This window comes from Mastigoproctus giganteus, chromosome 1 (genome assembly GCF_048544385.1).
Source record: "Mastigoproctus giganteus isolate SK-2022 chromosome 1, ASM4854438v1, whole genome shotgun sequence".
NCBI classification, from domain to species: domain Eukaryota; kingdom Metazoa; phylum Arthropoda; class Arachnida; order Uropygi; family Thelyphonidae; genus Mastigoproctus; species Mastigoproctus giganteus.
This window is the reverse complement of record NC_143575.1, coordinates 216,959,889-216,978,684: the sequence shown is the minus strand read 5'-3', so window position 1 is coordinate 216,978,684 and position 18,796 is coordinate 216,959,889. Positions and strand designations below refer to the sequence as shown.

The 18,796-nt window shown below is 38.0% G+C and overlaps 1 protein-coding gene across 1 annotated transcript in view; it reads right to left on the bottom strand.

The window, feature by feature from the left end:
• Positions 1 to 18,796, bottom strand: part of Mhcl (Myosin heavy chain-like) — a 938,273-nt gene that overhangs the window by 724,794 nt on the left and 194,683 nt on the right. Inside the window, exon 11 of the mRNA XM_090376088.1 lies at positions 5,499 to 5,603. Coding sequence (XP_090232214.1) covers positions 5,499 to 5,603 — 105 coding nt within the window. The remainder of the gene's footprint in view (positions 1 to 5,498; positions 5,604 to 18,796) is intronic.

Genomic DNA, 18,796 nt, shown 5'->3' with positions numbered 1-18,796 from the left:
ATTTGGGGAGTACAATGTGTACAGAAAGGATAGACAGGACAGAAAGGGAGGAGGTGTTATGCTGTTAATTAAGAAAAACATAAAATCAAAAGAAGTGCATCCAGTTGATATAGATGGACAGTGCACTGTTGAGTCAGTTTGGTGTGACATAAGCACTGCGAAAGCAAAAATAAGAGTAGGAGTGTGTTATAGGCCTAATGACTCGAATGAGTACAATGAACAATTGTACAGAGAAATAGAGTGGGCCAGTAAATCAGAATGTCTTATAATGGGGGATTTTAACTTCCCAGATATTGACTGGAACTTGTGGGTTGGTCACTCACACACTAGTCAGACTTTTGTGGATTTATTGGATGATTGTTTTCTGCAGCAGCATGTTCGAGAGGCAACCAGAGAAAGTAATACTCTTGATCTGGTTATCAGCAGTGATCATTCGTGTATTAAGAATTTGCAGATAAAGGAACCACTAGGTGGCAATGATCTTAGTGTGTGATGCAGTGGGATTTACTCAAAGAGGTAACTACCGTCAGGGGTAAAGGAAAGGGTTTTTGCTTCCGTAAAGGGGAGTACAGTGGTCTCAGGCAGTTTTTAAATTCTGTACAGTGGGATCAACTGACGATGTTACAAACAGTAAATTCTAAGTGGGAAGCATTCAAGGAATTAATCGTGGAATCTACTAGACTTTTCATACCGATGAAGAAATATTGTTCAAGGTTTAGGCCTAAATGGTTATCAAATGAACTAATGAGACTCGTGACAGAGAAGAAAAATGCATGGGATGCATATAAATTATCAGGCGACGCAGAAGCCTGTGGCAGATATAAGCTAGTCTGTAATCAGGTCACAAAGGAGGTTCGGCAGGCAAAGGCGGATTACGAGAAATCTTTGGCAAAAGATGCTAAGAAAAACAGCAAGGATTTCTTTACTTATATAAACTCTAAAAGGAAGGGGATGAATCTGATTGGTCCACTTGACATCGATGGTTCGACTGTTGATAATCCTGCTCAGATAGCAAACAAACTGAATGAGTTTTTTGCATCTACATTCACACGTGAGGAATTATTACAGTTTGAAAATGGAAGAAGGTTATCAAATTGTAGCAGTGTGCTTAATGATTTTGTAATAACTGAGAGCAAAGTGGAGGAGAAATTGTTGAAGTTAAACATAAGAAAGGCACCTGGGGTGGATGGGATCTATCCAGTTATATTAAAGGAGGCGGCAAAGCAACTAAGCAAACCCTTAGCCATAATTATGAGAGCATCCTTGCATTCAGGGGAGGTTCCCACGGACTGGAGATGTGCAAATGTATCCCCAATTCACAAAGGAGGTTCGAAGGGTGACACGAATAATTACAGACCAGTTAGTTTAACTTCTGTTCCGGGTAAAATAATGGAGTCACTGGTTAAAGATGCATTGCAGGATCATCTAGACAAGACTGCAGCAATAATTCAGACACAGCATGGGTTTGTTAAGGGAAAGTCTTGTCTGACAAATTTCATTGGTTATTATGATGTGGTCACAAAGGAACTGGATGCAAAAAATAATTTTGATATCATATACTTGGATTTCAGGAAAGCTTTTGACACTGTTGCGCATGGAAGACTACTGTACAAATTGGAGCAGAATGGTATTAAGGGTAAGTTGCTACAATGGATAAAAGGATGGTTAAGTGGGAGAAGACAGAGGGTGGTAATCAATGGGTGCTGCTCTTCGTGGACTAATGTTATTAGTGGAGTCCCACAGGGTTCGGTGTTGGGTCCACTGTTGTTTTGTATATTTATCAATGATATTGAGGAAGGTATATCAGGCTTAATGTCGAAGTTTGCAGATGACACGAAGGTTGGCAGGGTTGTTAATGACTGTCATGGCAGTGTGCTACTGCAACAGGATCTAGATAATTTGGGCAGATGGGCTAAGAAGTGGCAACTGAAGTTTAACCTTGACAAATGCAAAGTACTGCATATGGGTAGAAGTAACCCCAGAGAAACGTACCAACTGTGTGGTACTACACTTAAGGTGTTAGAAAATGAAAAAGACCTGGGAATAATTGTGCAGTCAGATATGAAGTTTTCTGAGCAATGCAGACAGGCTGCTAGGGCAGGTCATGGGGTTTTGTCAATGATATATAGGAATTTTGCTAGCAGGGAAAAGGAGGTGATTGTCCCTCTGTATAAGGCAATGGTCAGGCCACGCCTTGAGTACTGCGTACAGGTCTGGAGGCCTCATTTTAGGAAGGATGTAGATTTGCTTGAGCGTGTACAGAGAAGAGCAACACGATTGGTGAGGGGAATGAAGGGATCCTCTTACCAAGAGAGGCTTAAGTTCTGCAAATTGCAGTGGCTGGAGACTAGGCACCTGCGCGGTGATCTGATTGAGGTCTATAAGGCCTTGAATGGGTTGAGCACGCTGAATTCTGATGGGATCCTCCCACTTGTTCAGAATACGAACCTACGGGGACATAAGTTCAAATTAAGAAAGGATAGATGTAGAATAGATGTGCGGAAATTTGCCTTTAGCCAGCGGGTGGTTAATTGCTGGAACAAACTTCCATCTGTCGTTGTGGAAGTTGATAGGTTAAATAAATTTTAGGAGGAACTGGACAGGCATTTGGAGGGTATGGTGTGATTTTTTTTTTTTTTTTTTTTTTTTTGGCTGATGCTGCATAAGCTCCTACACTTGCTTTCTTGCATCAAGTGCCACTACTACTACTACTACTACTACTATTTAGTTTCAATATATTCCATTAGATTTACTATAATGAATATATTACAATAAATCTAATGTAATTAAGCTGTAAAAACCAAGTTCTTGTCTTCCTATCCTCATTACTAGGAAAGAACATGTTTCTTTCCTAGTAATAAGGACAACATTGCTTATCAAACCCCACCTTCATAAATCCCACCATCATGTATCACTTAATGTGATACATGAAAGTGATTAATTTTGCCATCAGCAGCTGGACATGGTTTGAAGAATTGTTGAATGTTTCAGGAAGCAGAGAATTTTGTTTTTCACTTTACTGCTATCCCTTTGTGATCCTTTTCATTATTATGATAAGTGATAAAATTGCCTGGATAGCCAGAAAGTACAAAATTCAAAACAAAATGCTTTGCTTCTAGAAACATTTGACAATAGTTCAAACCAGTCCTCTCCTTCAGAATGTGAAATTAAGCACCCTGTGAATCACATAAGTGTAGGGTTTATGTATTTCAGAGACAAAGGAAGCTGTTCAAGAGGATCTGAACAACAAAGACACATATGTCATGAGAAAGTTACCTTGGATCCAGCCTGACATTCTGTTGAAACCTGACTCTGTTGGAATTTTTATCAAATTACAACACTTTTCAGAGACTGGCAAAAGTTGACTTTTTTAAAAATCATTCCATCAATAGATCCAAGGGGCTTCTGATTAACAACTTGGTACATGTTTTCAAAAACATGTCTTAGTGAATGCCCTCCCCTGCATCACCGGCACCAACCCCTTCACCCAGCACAACAAAACCAATATGCTGTTCAGAGCCAACAAAGAAAACCTTATGAGCCAGACATCTTCAGCTATAGAAAATTCCAATGTATTCCATTCAGGTGATCCAGTCATACTGCCACCAGGAATAGTAAAATTTCTTCATCATGATCTTCTTCTGCAGCTTTAGGGACATCCCTTTCACTTGGCTCTGCATATACAAATGGCAGTTATTTGAACAGCAATCAATATAGACTGCTGTTGTAACTACATGTGTGGTAACCACGTAGTTCTGTTTTCGGGTAGACTGTTAAAACACTATGTTATTTCAAATACATAACTGTTAATTTCTATCTGGTTCTTTGGTTTGTTTGTGTTCCTCTTATTTATCTAATTGTTTATAATGTGCATTTAGAGTATGTTTTCACAGAAGAAATAAATCAAAAAATTGTGTTTACAAAGTCTGATTAATAAAACTTTAATTTCAAGGTTATTCAATGTTTCTCTTCTGCTAATCCCTCTACATGAATATACCAGCCTTCTTTTTTATTTTATCACACAAACACAAACACAAATATTATGTGATGTGGTCACAGGCAATTATATAGCAGTTTTTCCTAGGAGGTGAAATTAGGTAAGTATTTAAGAGGAATTAAGGATAGAAATTCACTCCTGCACTCTAACCCTAATAGCACAGTGTTGAAATAAATAGTTGTTGAAGGAAAGTAAAACGTACACAAACAAAACTACAGTATTCAGATTATCTGGGAGTGTAATTTCATGTCTACACTAGTGACAACCCTGGATATGTTGATCAGGAAATGGCTGTATGCTTTAAACTATATTAATTCATATAATTAATATACAAGTTTATATATTATATAAATATTATTATACAAATAATATTATATTATTATATAAATATACAAGTCAATATATAAATTAATTTAATTAATAAAATTAATTATATAATTAACATAAATTAATATATAAGATAATGTAGTTTTTGCAATTAAACTTAATAGCCTGACACAGTTGTAAAACTTACAACAAACTTTATAGTCTTTGTATACTTTTCCCTTTCCTTCCACTATTTATTTCAAATCACTGGGCTATTGGGGTTAGGGTAGGAGTGTTTATTTCTATCATAATTCCTTACCTAATTTCACCTTCTGTTAGCAAAAACTGCTACACAACTGCCTGTAACTACACCACATAACATTTAGACTAAATTTATTCTACACACACACACATGCATGGTGTTTCAATTAAAATACACCATGATCTATCTCACTTATTTTTACTGATTAAGCTATTTGTTGTCTGGAGCTTTTTTTGGGCTGAAATGTCTTATTTTGTTGCTAAAATTGGACTAACTATTACCATTTAGATTTTAAAATCCCTAATTTAAAATTGCCTAATCAGCTGCTTTTTTCTCTATGGTGAAAATTCCCGATCTTCAGTTTAGTCTAAAAATATCTCTATACTTCAGAAATGACAGTAAACTGATTTTATTTAAGGAAACAAAACAAACAATGGTTGTGTTGTTTTGAAAAGTGATGCTCACTCTTCAGTACATGCATTTAGCTGTGAATGGCTAGCTATAAGTGCAGTTATGTCAAGTCTCCTCATGTAAAATTGTTTGCTTGTTTTTATTTTTGTTTCAAATAAAATCGGTTTACATTCATTTCAGAAGTACAGAGAGGTGATTTCAGGCTAAACCGAAGGCGGGGACAACTTTTGCATTGAGAAAAAAAGCAGCCAATTATGCACAATTTTAATTTAGAAATCACAAAATCTAAATGGTAACACTTAGTCCAATTTTAACACCAAATTCAAAAATTTTGGCCATATATGACAAAAAAAAAAAAAAAGTCCAGACAACAAATAGCCTAAACCTAAAAATAAGAAAAATAGATCTTGGTACCTTTTAATTGAAATGCCCTATATATGCATACACACATAGCATATAAGGCTCAGAATTTATTCAGAGTGCTATAGATGAATATCACAATGATTATGAATAAAGCCTTACCGATTAATCAGTGCCAGCACAGAAGAGAAGACCTCATTATATAATCCAGTTTGCATTGCTTGTAGGGCTTCAACAGCTTCCTGTGAGCCATCCAAGAAACCTGACCTATCAAAGTAATTTGGTCATTAGTCACAAGGAGTGATAAAATTTTAAGGTCTAGGCACAGTATATAAATTCATATTTTTTTAATTAAAACAAAAAATTGTTAAATGTATATCCATTTTTAATTATGGATCACAAAATTTGTCTGCAATGAAACTTTGAAAGAAAATTCTTGAATAAACGAATTAGATAATTTTATGTATATAATTCACATTGGGTCTGGGGTATACTACCAATCATAGCAATTATTCAAAGTGAACAAATGCTGCAAATAATCAGGTAGAATCAGAAGTCGTGCTGACAGCTGGCACTAACCTCTTGCACATATTCAAACAGTTGAAGAATCTGTAGGATACAAAGTTCATAATTAATATAAACTCTATATATTATTCTGTCTATGTAACAGTGAAATTTTACATCCTATGGACCTCTGGATCAGAAATATAGGACAAATAGTCACAAATAAGTTTTTGCACAAGCATAAAAAAATAATTAAATTTAAAAAAAAAAAGAAAATTGAAGTGATGAAAGTGAATCAACTGCAAGGCAAGATGCTACCATCCCCACATGACTTGGCAGAACAACAAGAATGCAGACAAAAAGAGTGGGGGGTGGGAAGAGCAGGTGATTTAACTGTGACCTTATGTGGTTGTTACACAGAAAATTTATTTAATTTTAGGATTAAGATTATATTAAAATGAAGCAATGGGTGCTCATTACTTCATTTCAAATGCCAGGAGAAAGAATGGAAATGCCTCCCAACTAATATGCAGTTTAAAAAGAGAAAGGTTAATTTTTCTAAGCTCATAGGTAGTGAGAAAATTAAGAGAGGGAGTTCAAGAAAGAGTGGGAATGGGATAGCAATAACAGAACCATTTTATTTTATTTTATATTTTGGAGTGGGGAATACTTCAGTAAAGGGTACAGAAAGTACAGATTACTTTTGCACAAATCTAGTGATTATGTTTTGAGACAGTATGGTCAACCATAAGGGCAATGGCCACTAATGATGCTGAAATAATGCAAACAAAACTTTTAGGTATTAAGAATGCAGTGTTAGGGTCTATAGTAAGACAGTTAGTATTTAAATTTTAAAGATACAGTGGGAAAATTCAAAGTTTTCTGCCGAATCTAACGTACAGTCCGGATGAATTTTAAGTAGTTGTTTTACAGGAAGGCATTAAAGACAGAGTTATAGCTCACTCCAGATGACCAAGGAAGGAGCCAATTTCTGAAGGAAGGGAAAGTTTAGAATTGGTTCAAGTGCACAAAAAAATAAAAGTTTTCAGTTTCTCATGACGCAGAACAATTTTCACTAACAGGAAAGCACTGAGCAGTAATAAGACCACAGAAACCTTAAAATGAAAACTGAACTTATTATTAGTAACTAACATGTTGTTTGAGAACTTTTTCTGATTGAAGAGGTAGTGTTGTTGTACACCTTAATAATGCAAACAAGACTAGATTGGATTTGTACATTTTAGATTTGCATATTTAAAGAATGAAAATGGCTTGGTATCTTTTTAGATTTTCAAGGACAAAAAAAGAATCCAGAGGCTGATTATATAAATAAAATAAGAATAAAAAAATAAAGCCACTGGCTATCTCAGACAACAGTTAAAAATACAATCTGAACTAAGAGTAAAAATATAGTTTGAATTAAGAGTTCAGATGTTAAGAAAGCAATTTATAAGCTTCTTCAGTTGACTGGATGATATCTGAATATTTGAAAGGATACAAATGATAGTTCAAATGGTATTTTCAGACCATCAACTGATCCAGGATCATATCTAATGACAAAATCAGACCACGAAGGCAGATCAAAAGAATCAGATAAGGCCAACAAATTCTTGTTTGGTGGGGTGGGGGGGGCGACTTTTCCCTTTTTTATATCATTTCAGGCTTTGACCTAAATGGATATCACGTGAGCTGATGAAACTTGTGGCATAGAAGAAAAATGCATGGGATACATATAAATTATCAGATGATAATATAAATGATCATCCTATAGCAGATATAAACTAGTCTGTAATAAGTCACAAAAGAGGTTAGACAAGGTAAGGTAGATTACAAGTTTCGGACAAAAAATGCAAAGAAAAGCAGCAAAGACTTCTTTACTTATATTATCAATAGAAGGAAGGAGTTTAATCACATTGGCAAAAGGAAGAATGATGATGAAATTCTTCCTTTTGCTGAGATTAGACATGTGCGGGGGCATAATTCAAACTGGGAAAGGATGGTTACAGGTTAGATATGTGGAAGTTTGTCTTCAGCAGTGTGAGGTTGATTGCTGGAACAAACTTCCATCTGTTGTTGTGGAAGTGGATAGTTTAAATAAATTCAAGGAAGAACTACAATTATTGGAGCAGATGAACAGCTGATGAAGGAGGGTTTTTTTTTTTTTTGATTGATCCTTTATAAGCTTGCTTTCTTGCATCATCATATGCCACTAGTAATAATAATATTAAAAGTAACACTGAATTCAAACCTAGTGCTGGAAGAATAACACCAGTCAACACGATTTTTAACTCCAGTAATAAATCAGCTTTTTGCAATCAAATTTTATGCATAGATTTCAAAAATAGTTCTTAAAATTTCATATAACGTTAAATTTTCTATATCTTACGACAGTTTAGGGAAATAGATATGATGCTGATGTGTTGTATTATAGTACTTGCAAATAATGTCTGCACACAGATGGCAGTAATGTAGAGGATTAACACATTCATTTATCTGCACATATGTAGTACAGTCAGTCTTCATATAACACGTGTTTGCACTACACGAATTCGATCATACACGATTTATAAATAGGGGAACGATATCTTATATAACACGAACCGAATTCGCTTATGCATGATTCGCCTTTGTGTTTACAAGAAATGGCAGTTAAACGCAGAATCACCCCAACCGAACGCAACACGATAGGAATGAAGAGAAGATTCTGAAAATGTATTTATGTTTTTTATATCAGTGAAGGGGAAACACGTTTCACCATAATAACGTAAAAACCAACACAATTCCAGCAATCGGTATAATCGCAAATGCAATTAGATCGAGTTTACTACCAGTTTATAACAGATTCCACTAGCAGAAACGCAACTGGAAATTGTTTTTACTGTTTTATGGTAGTAACCCCTAGAAATGTGCTTTAGTAAAATGTGAAGTGTTAATAGTGTACTCTGCCTTTACAGTATTGTTTATTCAGTTGCTACACGTGCGCAGATTTGTTTATGTGTATCAAGCGTGCCTACTCATTTTGTAATTGTGCTTTATTCCCTAAAAATGAGTAAAATACTTAAAAGGCGTGAAAAGGAAGCATCCTGGTGAAGACACTGCAGATTCAGAGAGAAAAAGAAAAGCAATATCGATAAACAGAGGCGGACTGGGTCAAAAATTCTTACCTGGGAAAATTTATAGTGGTCTCATACTATGGTTTATGGCCAAAATCACACCGGCCTCCGGCCCACCGGGATTTCCCCGGTAAGGCTTATGGCCAGTCTGCCTCTGTCGATAGAGAAAAAATATGAAATTGTGAAATGCTTTGAGCAAAATGAAAGACCACGTGATATTGCACGTGCTACAGACCTAAATGAGGCAATGCCGAGAATTAAAAAGAATGCAGAGAAAATAAAAACAATTTTCATAGCAGGAATAACTCAAAGTTTAATTAAAATCCATTAGATTAAGAAACAAGAATTGGAAGAGATGAAACGGCTAGAAAATTCTAGAAGATTTTCGATAGAAAATCAAGCAAAAAAACAAGTTTGGTTGCAATAGAAGCAAAAGCATTAGCAATATTTTATTACGTAATAGTCGTAATAAAATACGTATTTTATTACGATTATTTATTGTGTTTTGTAATGTTTTGGTTACAAATGTGTGTTCAATCTTGGGTGGTCGGCACCTAACCCTATTTTTCCCATAGGGCCTGTTGTTTATATTGCACGATTTTGCATTGCACGAGGGTTTCTCGGAACACAACTATCGTGCTATACGAGGACTGACTGTATATGATTTTTTTTCTTCTGTGTTTTGTTTGCATTCTATTGTTAAAATGTTAAAGCAGAAGCAAAGGAATCACCCTGAAAATCTGCTACATTTGTGGACAGTTTACAACAAAAAAATCAATGTTCTGTTTACAACAAAAACAAAAAAGGAAGAAAATCTATACTAAATATGCATATTCTTTATATTTTGGTTGATGATCAGGACAAAACCGGGCCTCCATATGTGTGTTGTATTGCTGCACCACCAATTTAAGGATTAGGCTAAATGGGTAAATTAAAAGTATGCCTTTTAATATCCCTATGGTGTGGCAAGAACCACATAATCACATTGAGATTGCTATTACTGCATGACAAACATATCAGTGATGTCCAGAAAAAGCAAGCACAGCATCGAATATTGTAATACATCATTTGCAATAAGGTCTGTTCCATACTACGGAAACCAAGTTTGCAGATGATTCAAAGGTTGGCAAGGTTGTTAATGATAGTAAAGACAGTATGCTACTCCAATTGGATCTAGATAAGTTGGGCAAATGGGCTGAGAAGTGGCAACTGAAGTTTAACATTGACAAATGCAAAGTTCTATAACCGAAGCAATAACCAAAGACATGTACCAACTGTGTGGTACTACACTCAGGGAAGTGGAAAATGAAAAAGACCTTGGGGTAATTGTGCAGTTGAATATGAAGTTCGATGAGCAGTGCAGACGGGCTGCCAGGGCAGGTCATGGAGTCTTGTCAACGATATACTGGAATTTTGTAGCAGGAAGGTGATTATCCCATTATACAAGGCAATGGTCAGCCACACCTAGAGTACTGTATAACAGTCTGGAGGCCTCATTTTAGGTAGGATGTAGAGTTGCTAGAACGAGTACAAAGAAGAGAAACAAAGGGATGCTCTTACCAAGACAGGTTAAGTTCTGCAAATTGTAGTTCCTGGAGAGTAGGCACCTGCGAGGTGATCTGATTGAGGTGTATAAGACCTTGAGTGGGTTGAGCAAGCTGAATGCTGATGGGATTCTTTCTCTTGCTCAGATTAAGAACCTGAGGGGACAGAGATTGAAATTGAGGAAAGACAGTTGTAGAATAGATGTGTGGAAATTTGCCTTTAGTCAGCAGGTAGTTGATTGGTAGAACAGACTTCGATCTTTTTTGTGGAAGTTGATAGCCTAAATAAATTTAAGGCTGAGCTGGACAGGCAATTTGGAATGAATGGAGGGGAGAAATGGGAGGGGTTTTTTTTTTTTTTTTGGCTGATGCTGCATAAGCTTGCTTTCTTGCATCGTATGTCTCTGTTAATGCTAAGCCCCGTTAATACACCATTGCAATCAATGGTGTCAAACATGCCTGAAAAATCTATAAATAGACCCAAACAGTACTTTTTCTCATGACTTTTAACAGTTATTATCATCCTTTCCAGGTCATGGTCTGTTCCTCCTAATTGGCATAAATCCATACTGATCATCCAACAATGCACACCATTCACAAACTGCATCTAATATTCTGTCACTAGCAGTCATTCATAAACCTTGGTTATCCCACTCAATGAGGAAATTGGAAAATATGAATCCACCCTATCCTTGCGCTCAGCAGAAGATTTCAAGGTAAGTTTCAAAGCTTGCTTCAATTGACATGGGAAGATTCTATCATGAAGGCACACATTAAATGCACTGATTAGATGAGATGGTATTACAGTAAAGCTACATTTGATTACTTCATTCTCTATTAAATCTAACCCACTTGTTCCTTTATATTCTTTGAATCACCACCGTGAAATTGGGCTCCTCCCAACTGTGACGTAAGCATCATTAAGTGTTTCCATTTCCACATACTTGGAATTCTCTTCTCCCCTTCATCAGCCCAGTTTTTGATTCTGACCAAATGTTCTAAAATAAAGGTAATAGTCTTCTCATGTACATGTAGTTTGTCCATTAGTTTTTTGGTTATTACCACACTGACCAAGATTTTTGCAGCTCCAGTAAATGCTAAATTTCCATTTATATTTAGTCATTTTATTGACTTAACTGTTATACTAAATTATTATCTATAAGTTGCTTTATAGTTCTAGCCAAGCTCTGTGGTTTATTTTTGAATTTAGATAGCGATTTTGAAAGTTAACACTTAGTGTCCGTAGATTTTATGTTCGTAACTTGGAGTCATTGTTATACACTACGGAATAGTGTAAGGTTTAAGGTAAAACTAGATAGCGTAAAACGTAGCACTGTATTAGAAATCTGTTAGATTAGTATAGTATTATCAATTAATCAGTAAAATTTATTAGTCTTATTAAAGTTCATTGTTAATTAAATTATACTTAATGGAATCATGACCCTGACAGCAAAGCAGCGTTAACAGAATAGCCAGAGTGCTGTGGCTCACGGGAGAACCGAAGGGGGGGCAATTCTCTAACGCATCACAGTCTAAAACAATGCACAAAATGTGAAATGTTTGCTTGCAGACCTGTCTAGAACAGGACATGATCTAGCAAAGGAGGATATCTTTGTGTGTGCTAGGTGCAGAGACTGTGAAGAAATTAGGCGCCAACTCAGCATTCTGATGGGCATCTATGAGAGTTAAAGGTACAGAGTAAATGCCCTCAAAGAAATTAATATGAGAGGCCCCATCAAGCTATCAGCTGCCCAACTCAATACCAGAGCTCATTCCTGTGCATCAGGCAACATAGCGGCAATCTCTAAGGCAGAATTCACTGGTCCAACAGGAACTAGTTATTGTCGGCGACTCTATTGTCAGGGAGACGGGGAATATATTATGCAAAAGGATAGGTAGAACAGGACCAGAATATGTCTGCCAATAACAAAAATTGATGATGTTGTAGAACAGATATCTTTTAAGGGCACAAAAGGTAATATTGTTGTACACGTTGACACTAATGACCTTAAAAATAACAGATCTGCAGATTTACTTAACAAGTACGGTTCAATGCTGGAAAAAACTTGCGAGTTAGGGTTAAATTTGAAAGTGCCTGCAATTCTGCCCAGACATGATAGGAGGGAGTATATGATGAGAGCCTTGTCAATCAATTTGGCCCTGGAGAGATTGTGCAAGGCTCACAGGGTAGAATTTTTTTCAACATGGTTTGTGCTTGCTAACAGGAGAGACCGCTTCTACAGGGATGGAATACACTTAAATAGAAAGAGAGCAAGAATATTTGCTGATGATATCAAGGCAGTGTTAGGCAGGTCGGAAAATTGCTAGGTTGGGGGGGAGGGGTGATTACAGTGGTCTCAGACAGTTTTTAAATTCTATACAGTGGGATCAACAGATGATGGTACCAATGTTGAATTTTAAATGGGAAGCCTTCAGGGACTTAATCTTGGAGGCTACTAGGCTTTTCATACCAACTAGGAAATACTGCTCAAAGTTCAAGGTTCAAGCCTAAACGGATGTCGGATGAATTAATGAGGCTCGTGGAAGAAAAAAAAAAATGCATGGAATGCATATAAATTATCAGGCGACACAGAAGCCTATGGCAGATATAAGCTAGTCTGTAAGCAAGTCACAAAGGAGGTTAGGCAGGTGAAGGCAGATGACAAAATCTTTGGCAAAGGATGCAAAGAAAAAGCAGAAAAGAATTCTTTACTTATGTAAACTCTAGAAGGAAGGGGATGAATCAGATTGGTCCACTTAACATAGATGGTTCGACTATTAATGATCCTGCTCAAGTAGCTGATAAACTGAATGAGTATTTTGCCTCTACATTCACACGAGGAGTCATTCAATGAGCGGAGTGCCAGATGTTCATCAAACTCTAACAGGGAGCTAAGTGATTTTGTAATAACTGAGAGCAAAGTGGAGGAGATATTGTTGAAGTTATACATAAAAAAGGAACCTAGGGCAGATGGAATCTATCCAGTTATAATGAAGGAGGTAGCAAGGGAAGTCGGCAAATCCTTAGCCATAATTATGAGAGCATCCTTAGAGTCAGGATAGATCCCCATGTACTGGAGATGTGCAATGTATCCTCGATTCACAAAGGGGGTTCAAAAGGTGACACAGGTAACTATATACCTGTTAATTTAACTTGTGTTCTGGGAAAAATAATGGAACCACTGGTTAAAGAAACATTGAAGGATCATCTAAAGTCTGCAGTAATAGTTAAGACACAGCATGGGTTTGTTAAAGGGAGGTCTTATCTGACCAAGTTGATTGGATACTATGGTGTGTGGTCACAAAGGAACTCTATGCAAAAAATAATTTTGATACCATATACTTGGATTTCAGGAAAGCTTTTGATACTGTTGCATATGGAACACTGCTGTACAGATTAAAGCGGTATGGCATTAAGGGCAAGTTGCTACAATGGATAAAAGGATGGTTGAGTGCAAGATGGCAGAGAGTGGTAATAAATGGACACTGCTCTACGTGGATTAATGTTATTGGTGGAGTCCCCCAGGGTTCGGTACTGGGCCCATTGTTGTTTTGTATATTTATCAATGATATTGAGGAAGGTATATCAGGCTAATGTCCAAGTTTGAAGATGATATAAAAGGTTGGCAGGGTTGTTAATACCAGAAAAGACAGTATGCTACTGCGCTGAGAAGTGGCAACTGAAGTTTAACATTTACAAATGCAAAGTACTATCTTTGCATTTATGCTATCAATGCTATTTATGCTATCCATATGGGTAGCATTAACCCCAGAGAAATGTACCAAACTGTGTGATACTACACTCAGAGAGGTAGAGAATGAAAAAGACCTGGGGGTAATTGTGCAGTCAGATATGAAGTTCTCTGAGCAGTGCAGATGGGCTGCCAGAGTAGGTCATGGAGTTTTAGGTCATGGAGTTTTGCTAACAGAGACAAGGAGGCAATTATCCCTTTGTATAAGGCAATGGTCAGGCCACACCTTGAGTACTGTATACAGGTTTGAGGCCTCATTTTAGGAAGGATGTAGAGTTGCTAGAAAGAGTACGGAGAAATGCAGCAAGATTCATGAGAGGAACAAAGGGGTGTGCTTTTTTTTTTTTTTTTTTTTATGTGAACCCCAAACACGAGAGGTATTAGAACCTATAGTACTTAGTACCGTGCTTGGGTTGGAGGTTGAGAAGACGAAAGAAGATATTTGTTGACATTGGACTTGAACTTCTGTAGATTGTAATTTTCAGGAAATACGTATGAAGGAAGGTTGTTCCAGAAAACGGCAGTTGAATGAATAAATGAGGAAGATGAAAAGTTGGTTCTGTGGGTTTGAAGTTGGACAGTAAATGGATGTTGGCTGGTGGCGGCACGTGTTCGGACTGTTTTGAAAGAGAGAGCGGGAATTATAGAAGCCAATTCAGAAGAACAGTGCCCATGGAAATATCTGTAGAAGAGGCATGCAGCAGAAACAGTACATCTATGAGAAAGCGAGTGGAGAGACTCTGTTAGAGATGAATCATTAACTAACCTAACTGCCCTCTTCTGAATGGAATCAAGAAGCCTGAGAGAGGTTTTGGGGGCACCACCCCAAATGTGGGAACAATATTCCATGGCAGGGCGGATTTGCGATTTATACAGAGTGAGCAGCTGTTTGGAAGAAAAGTAACGCAGAGAGCGAAAGAGAAAACCAAGTTTTTTAGATGCAGAGGAAGCAATATTTGTAATGTGCTTGTGCCAAGAGAGATTAGAAGTCAGGGTAATCCCCAAAAGAGATATATCCTTTTGCCTAGAAATTGGAGTGTCACTAAAGATAAGCATAGGAGCAGAAGAATCCTTTTTGCGAGATATAAGACAAGACTGAGTTTTAGAAGGGTTGAAATCAACTAAGTTGTCTTTGCCCCACTGGAGAATTACCTGAAGATCGGCATTTAAGGAATTGGTAGCAGATTTTCGAGAAGTTGAAGCTGATTGAGCAGGGCAAGGTTTCTCAAAATGGAAAGTTGAATGCAATGTGCTATCATCGGCAAAACTATGGATAGGATTTCCAGTCAATGGAAGAAGGTCATTGATATACAAGAGGAAAAGAGTGGGGGAAAGAACTGAACCTTGGGGGACACCGGCATTAGTGGAGAAGTTAGAAGACAGAGAGCCATCTACCATCACCCTCAGTGAGCGATCAGAGAGAAAACTGGATAACCAATTACTAAAAACAGTTGGCAAACCATAAGATGGAAGCTTGTTTAGAAGACCTTTATGCCAAACACGATCGAAAGCCTTTGAGATGTCAAGAGCAACTGCTTGTGTTTCACCGAACCTTTCCATTGAAGTAGTCCATAAATGGGTAACATAAGCCAGAATATCACCAGTGGATCGACACCGACGGAATCCATACTGGCGATCGTTGATCAGACGGAAGGTTTCTAGGTAGTTTAAGAGTTGGCGGTTAATTGATTTCTCCATTACTTTAGAAAGAGTAGAAGTAATTGCAATGGGACGATAATTGGATGGGAGGGATTTGTCACCCTTTTTAGGAACTGGCTGGATATGAGCAAATTTCCAAGCAGAAGGAAAAACACCTTTGGAATAAGAAAGTGAAAAAAGGCGGCAAAGAATAGGAGTAAGTTCAGGAGCACAGATTTTGAGAACAAGTGGAGAAATACCATCAGGACCTGGAGCTTTCTTAGCATCAAGATTCATCAAAATCCTTCTGATATCCTTTTGACGGAAGACCACAGGAGGCATTGAATGGACCGTGTTGGGAATGGTGGGAGGTGTTTTACCAAGTTCATTAATACATGAGCTGGAAGAAAAATGGGATGCTAGCAGGTCAGCTTTATCCTTGGCTGAAGTGACAACAGAACCATCTGGTTTGGACAGAGGTGGAAGCAGAGATGGGCAAAAGTTGCGGCCAATAGCTTTGGCAAGAGACCAGAATGCTCGGCTACCATTAGGGCAAGAAGCAAGGAAGCAAGTTTTCTACTCTTAGCCTGTTCAAACTCTAGTTTGGACTGATTAATAACTGCTTTACAATTGTTGCAAGCTTTGGTGTAGGCAGAAAATGAAACTGAAGAATTAGAAACAAGCCAATTACGATATGCAACATTCTTCTCTTGAACAGCCTTAGCACATTTATTGGAAAACCAAGGTTTAGATAAAGGACGAGATTTTAAAGTGTAGTGTGGGATAAAGGATTCCATTCCTGCAAGAATAATTTCACTGACACGATCTGAGCAAACGTTGACATCAGGAGTTTTGAAACAGTAATCCGACCAAGGAAAAGAAGAAAAGAAGTCTCGCAGGTCATCCCATTTTGCATTCTTGTAATGCCAAACAACACGAGGTTGGGAATAGCCATGAGATAAAGGTTCCATTGGAGAAGAGACAATCACCAAGTTGTGATCTGAAGTGCCTAAAGGACCTCTCACTTCGACCGTGTACTTAGAAGGGTTGTTTGTGAGAAAAAGATCAAGCGTATTGGCTGTATGATTAGGATTGTCCGGTATTCTTGTAGGTAAATGAACAATCTGTGCTAGGTCATTAGTAATTGCAAAAGCCTCAGCATCTCGACCTGCTGGGTCGGTGTGACTAGAAAACGGAAGCCAGCTGGAGTTGTGAACATTAAAATCACCAAGGAAAATTACCTCACTGTTAGGAAAGTTGGACTGGAGAAAGTCAAGTTGCAACGAGAGGAAGTCAAAGAGCTCCAAGTGATTAGTGGAGTTGGGAGAACGGTAAAGACAACAGATGAATTTGACACAATGAGGTAGAGAGATTTTAAGCCAGAGAAGATCAAAGAGAGGAGATTCCAAATTGCCAAGTCTCTGACAGGGAATATCAGAACGGACATATGCACAAGTACCACCTTTGAGGCGAAAGGAATCATACAGCGAATAATTTGGGCATCTGAGATGAACAGTAGTTGAATCAACCGCTAACTGAGATTCTGTCAGAAAAAGTACATGGGGTTTGGCAGACTGCAAGTGGAAATGGACATCGTTGAGATTAGAATTGTGACCACGTATATTTGTGAAATGAATTAGGAAATCCTTGGGAGGTTTAGATCTTTTCGCAGATAAGCTTGTTCTATTAGTTTGACAATTCATGGTGTATTCAATAGTAAGAAAAAGTGGGTGGGACATGCTGTATGAAGTAATGAAATTTTTGGATATGGCGTACATGTGGGAAGAATATACCCAGATCCTTGACATAACGTGGCCTCGACAATGCTCCCCGCATACACACTACTCGGACTCCCTCCAGTCACTATCTGGCAGAGTAGAGGTAGCAAGATTATACACTAGCTGATCCGGAAGCCTCCTAGAGAGTTACCAATAGGTTCGGTCCGGTGTACTAACTAGCGGCCGGCCTGCGAAAACCGTTTTAGAGCTGTACCCTCGAAATGTAAGGAATATTGGATCTCGCCACAACGTTCATCATAACCTCAAAAGTCATCAATCATACTGCATGATGGAAGAGATAGGGAAGGGTTGACCGGAACTTAGCTCTAGAGACTAAACATGGGTTCCACCACTTCAAGCCTCCAATAAGCAAAGTGGTGGTATTTCACCGGTTGATGAGAGTCATCTACCACCTAGTACTGCCTGGTAACATAGAGGGGCGGCATTCCTCCATGTGGTGTGGGCGCCACACCTCGACCCCTGCTTACGTTGGTTCACACCTGGGTGGTCACCCACCATGTGCTTGTGCATGGAGGTTATACCCAGGATTACTAACAGTCCCACCATCGTGAAGGTGCAAGCAGAGGATTTGGTTGTCACAGACCGTCCGGACTTCGCCGAAATTGGGTCCACTTGACTTGAGTGTCACCCGAATATCAGTTCCATCAGCGTTTTAGACTCCCAGGTAGCAAGTACAGCTTGTCTGGCATATCTGAGAGAATGTCTGTGACAACCTCAAGGACCTTAAGAAGAGAGAGAAGAGAGAGAAGAGCTTAAGAAGAGAGATGCTTAAGTTCTGCAAGTTGCTGCATCTGGAGACTAGGCATCTGCGAGGTGATCTGATCAAGGTGTATAAAGCCTTGAATGGTTTGAGCAGGCTCAATGCTGACGGAATACTTCTGCTTGCTCAGATTACAAACCTTTGGGGGCATAGATTCAAACTGAGGAAAGGCAGTTGTAGAATAGATGTGCAGAAGTTTGCCTTTAGCCAGCAGGTAGTGGATTGCTGGAACAGACTTCCATCTGTTGTTGTGGTAGCTGATAGCTTAAATAAATATAAGGCTAGACAAAACATTTGGAGTGATCAGATGAGTGAAATGGGAAGGGGTTTTTTTTTTTTTTGAAGCTGTA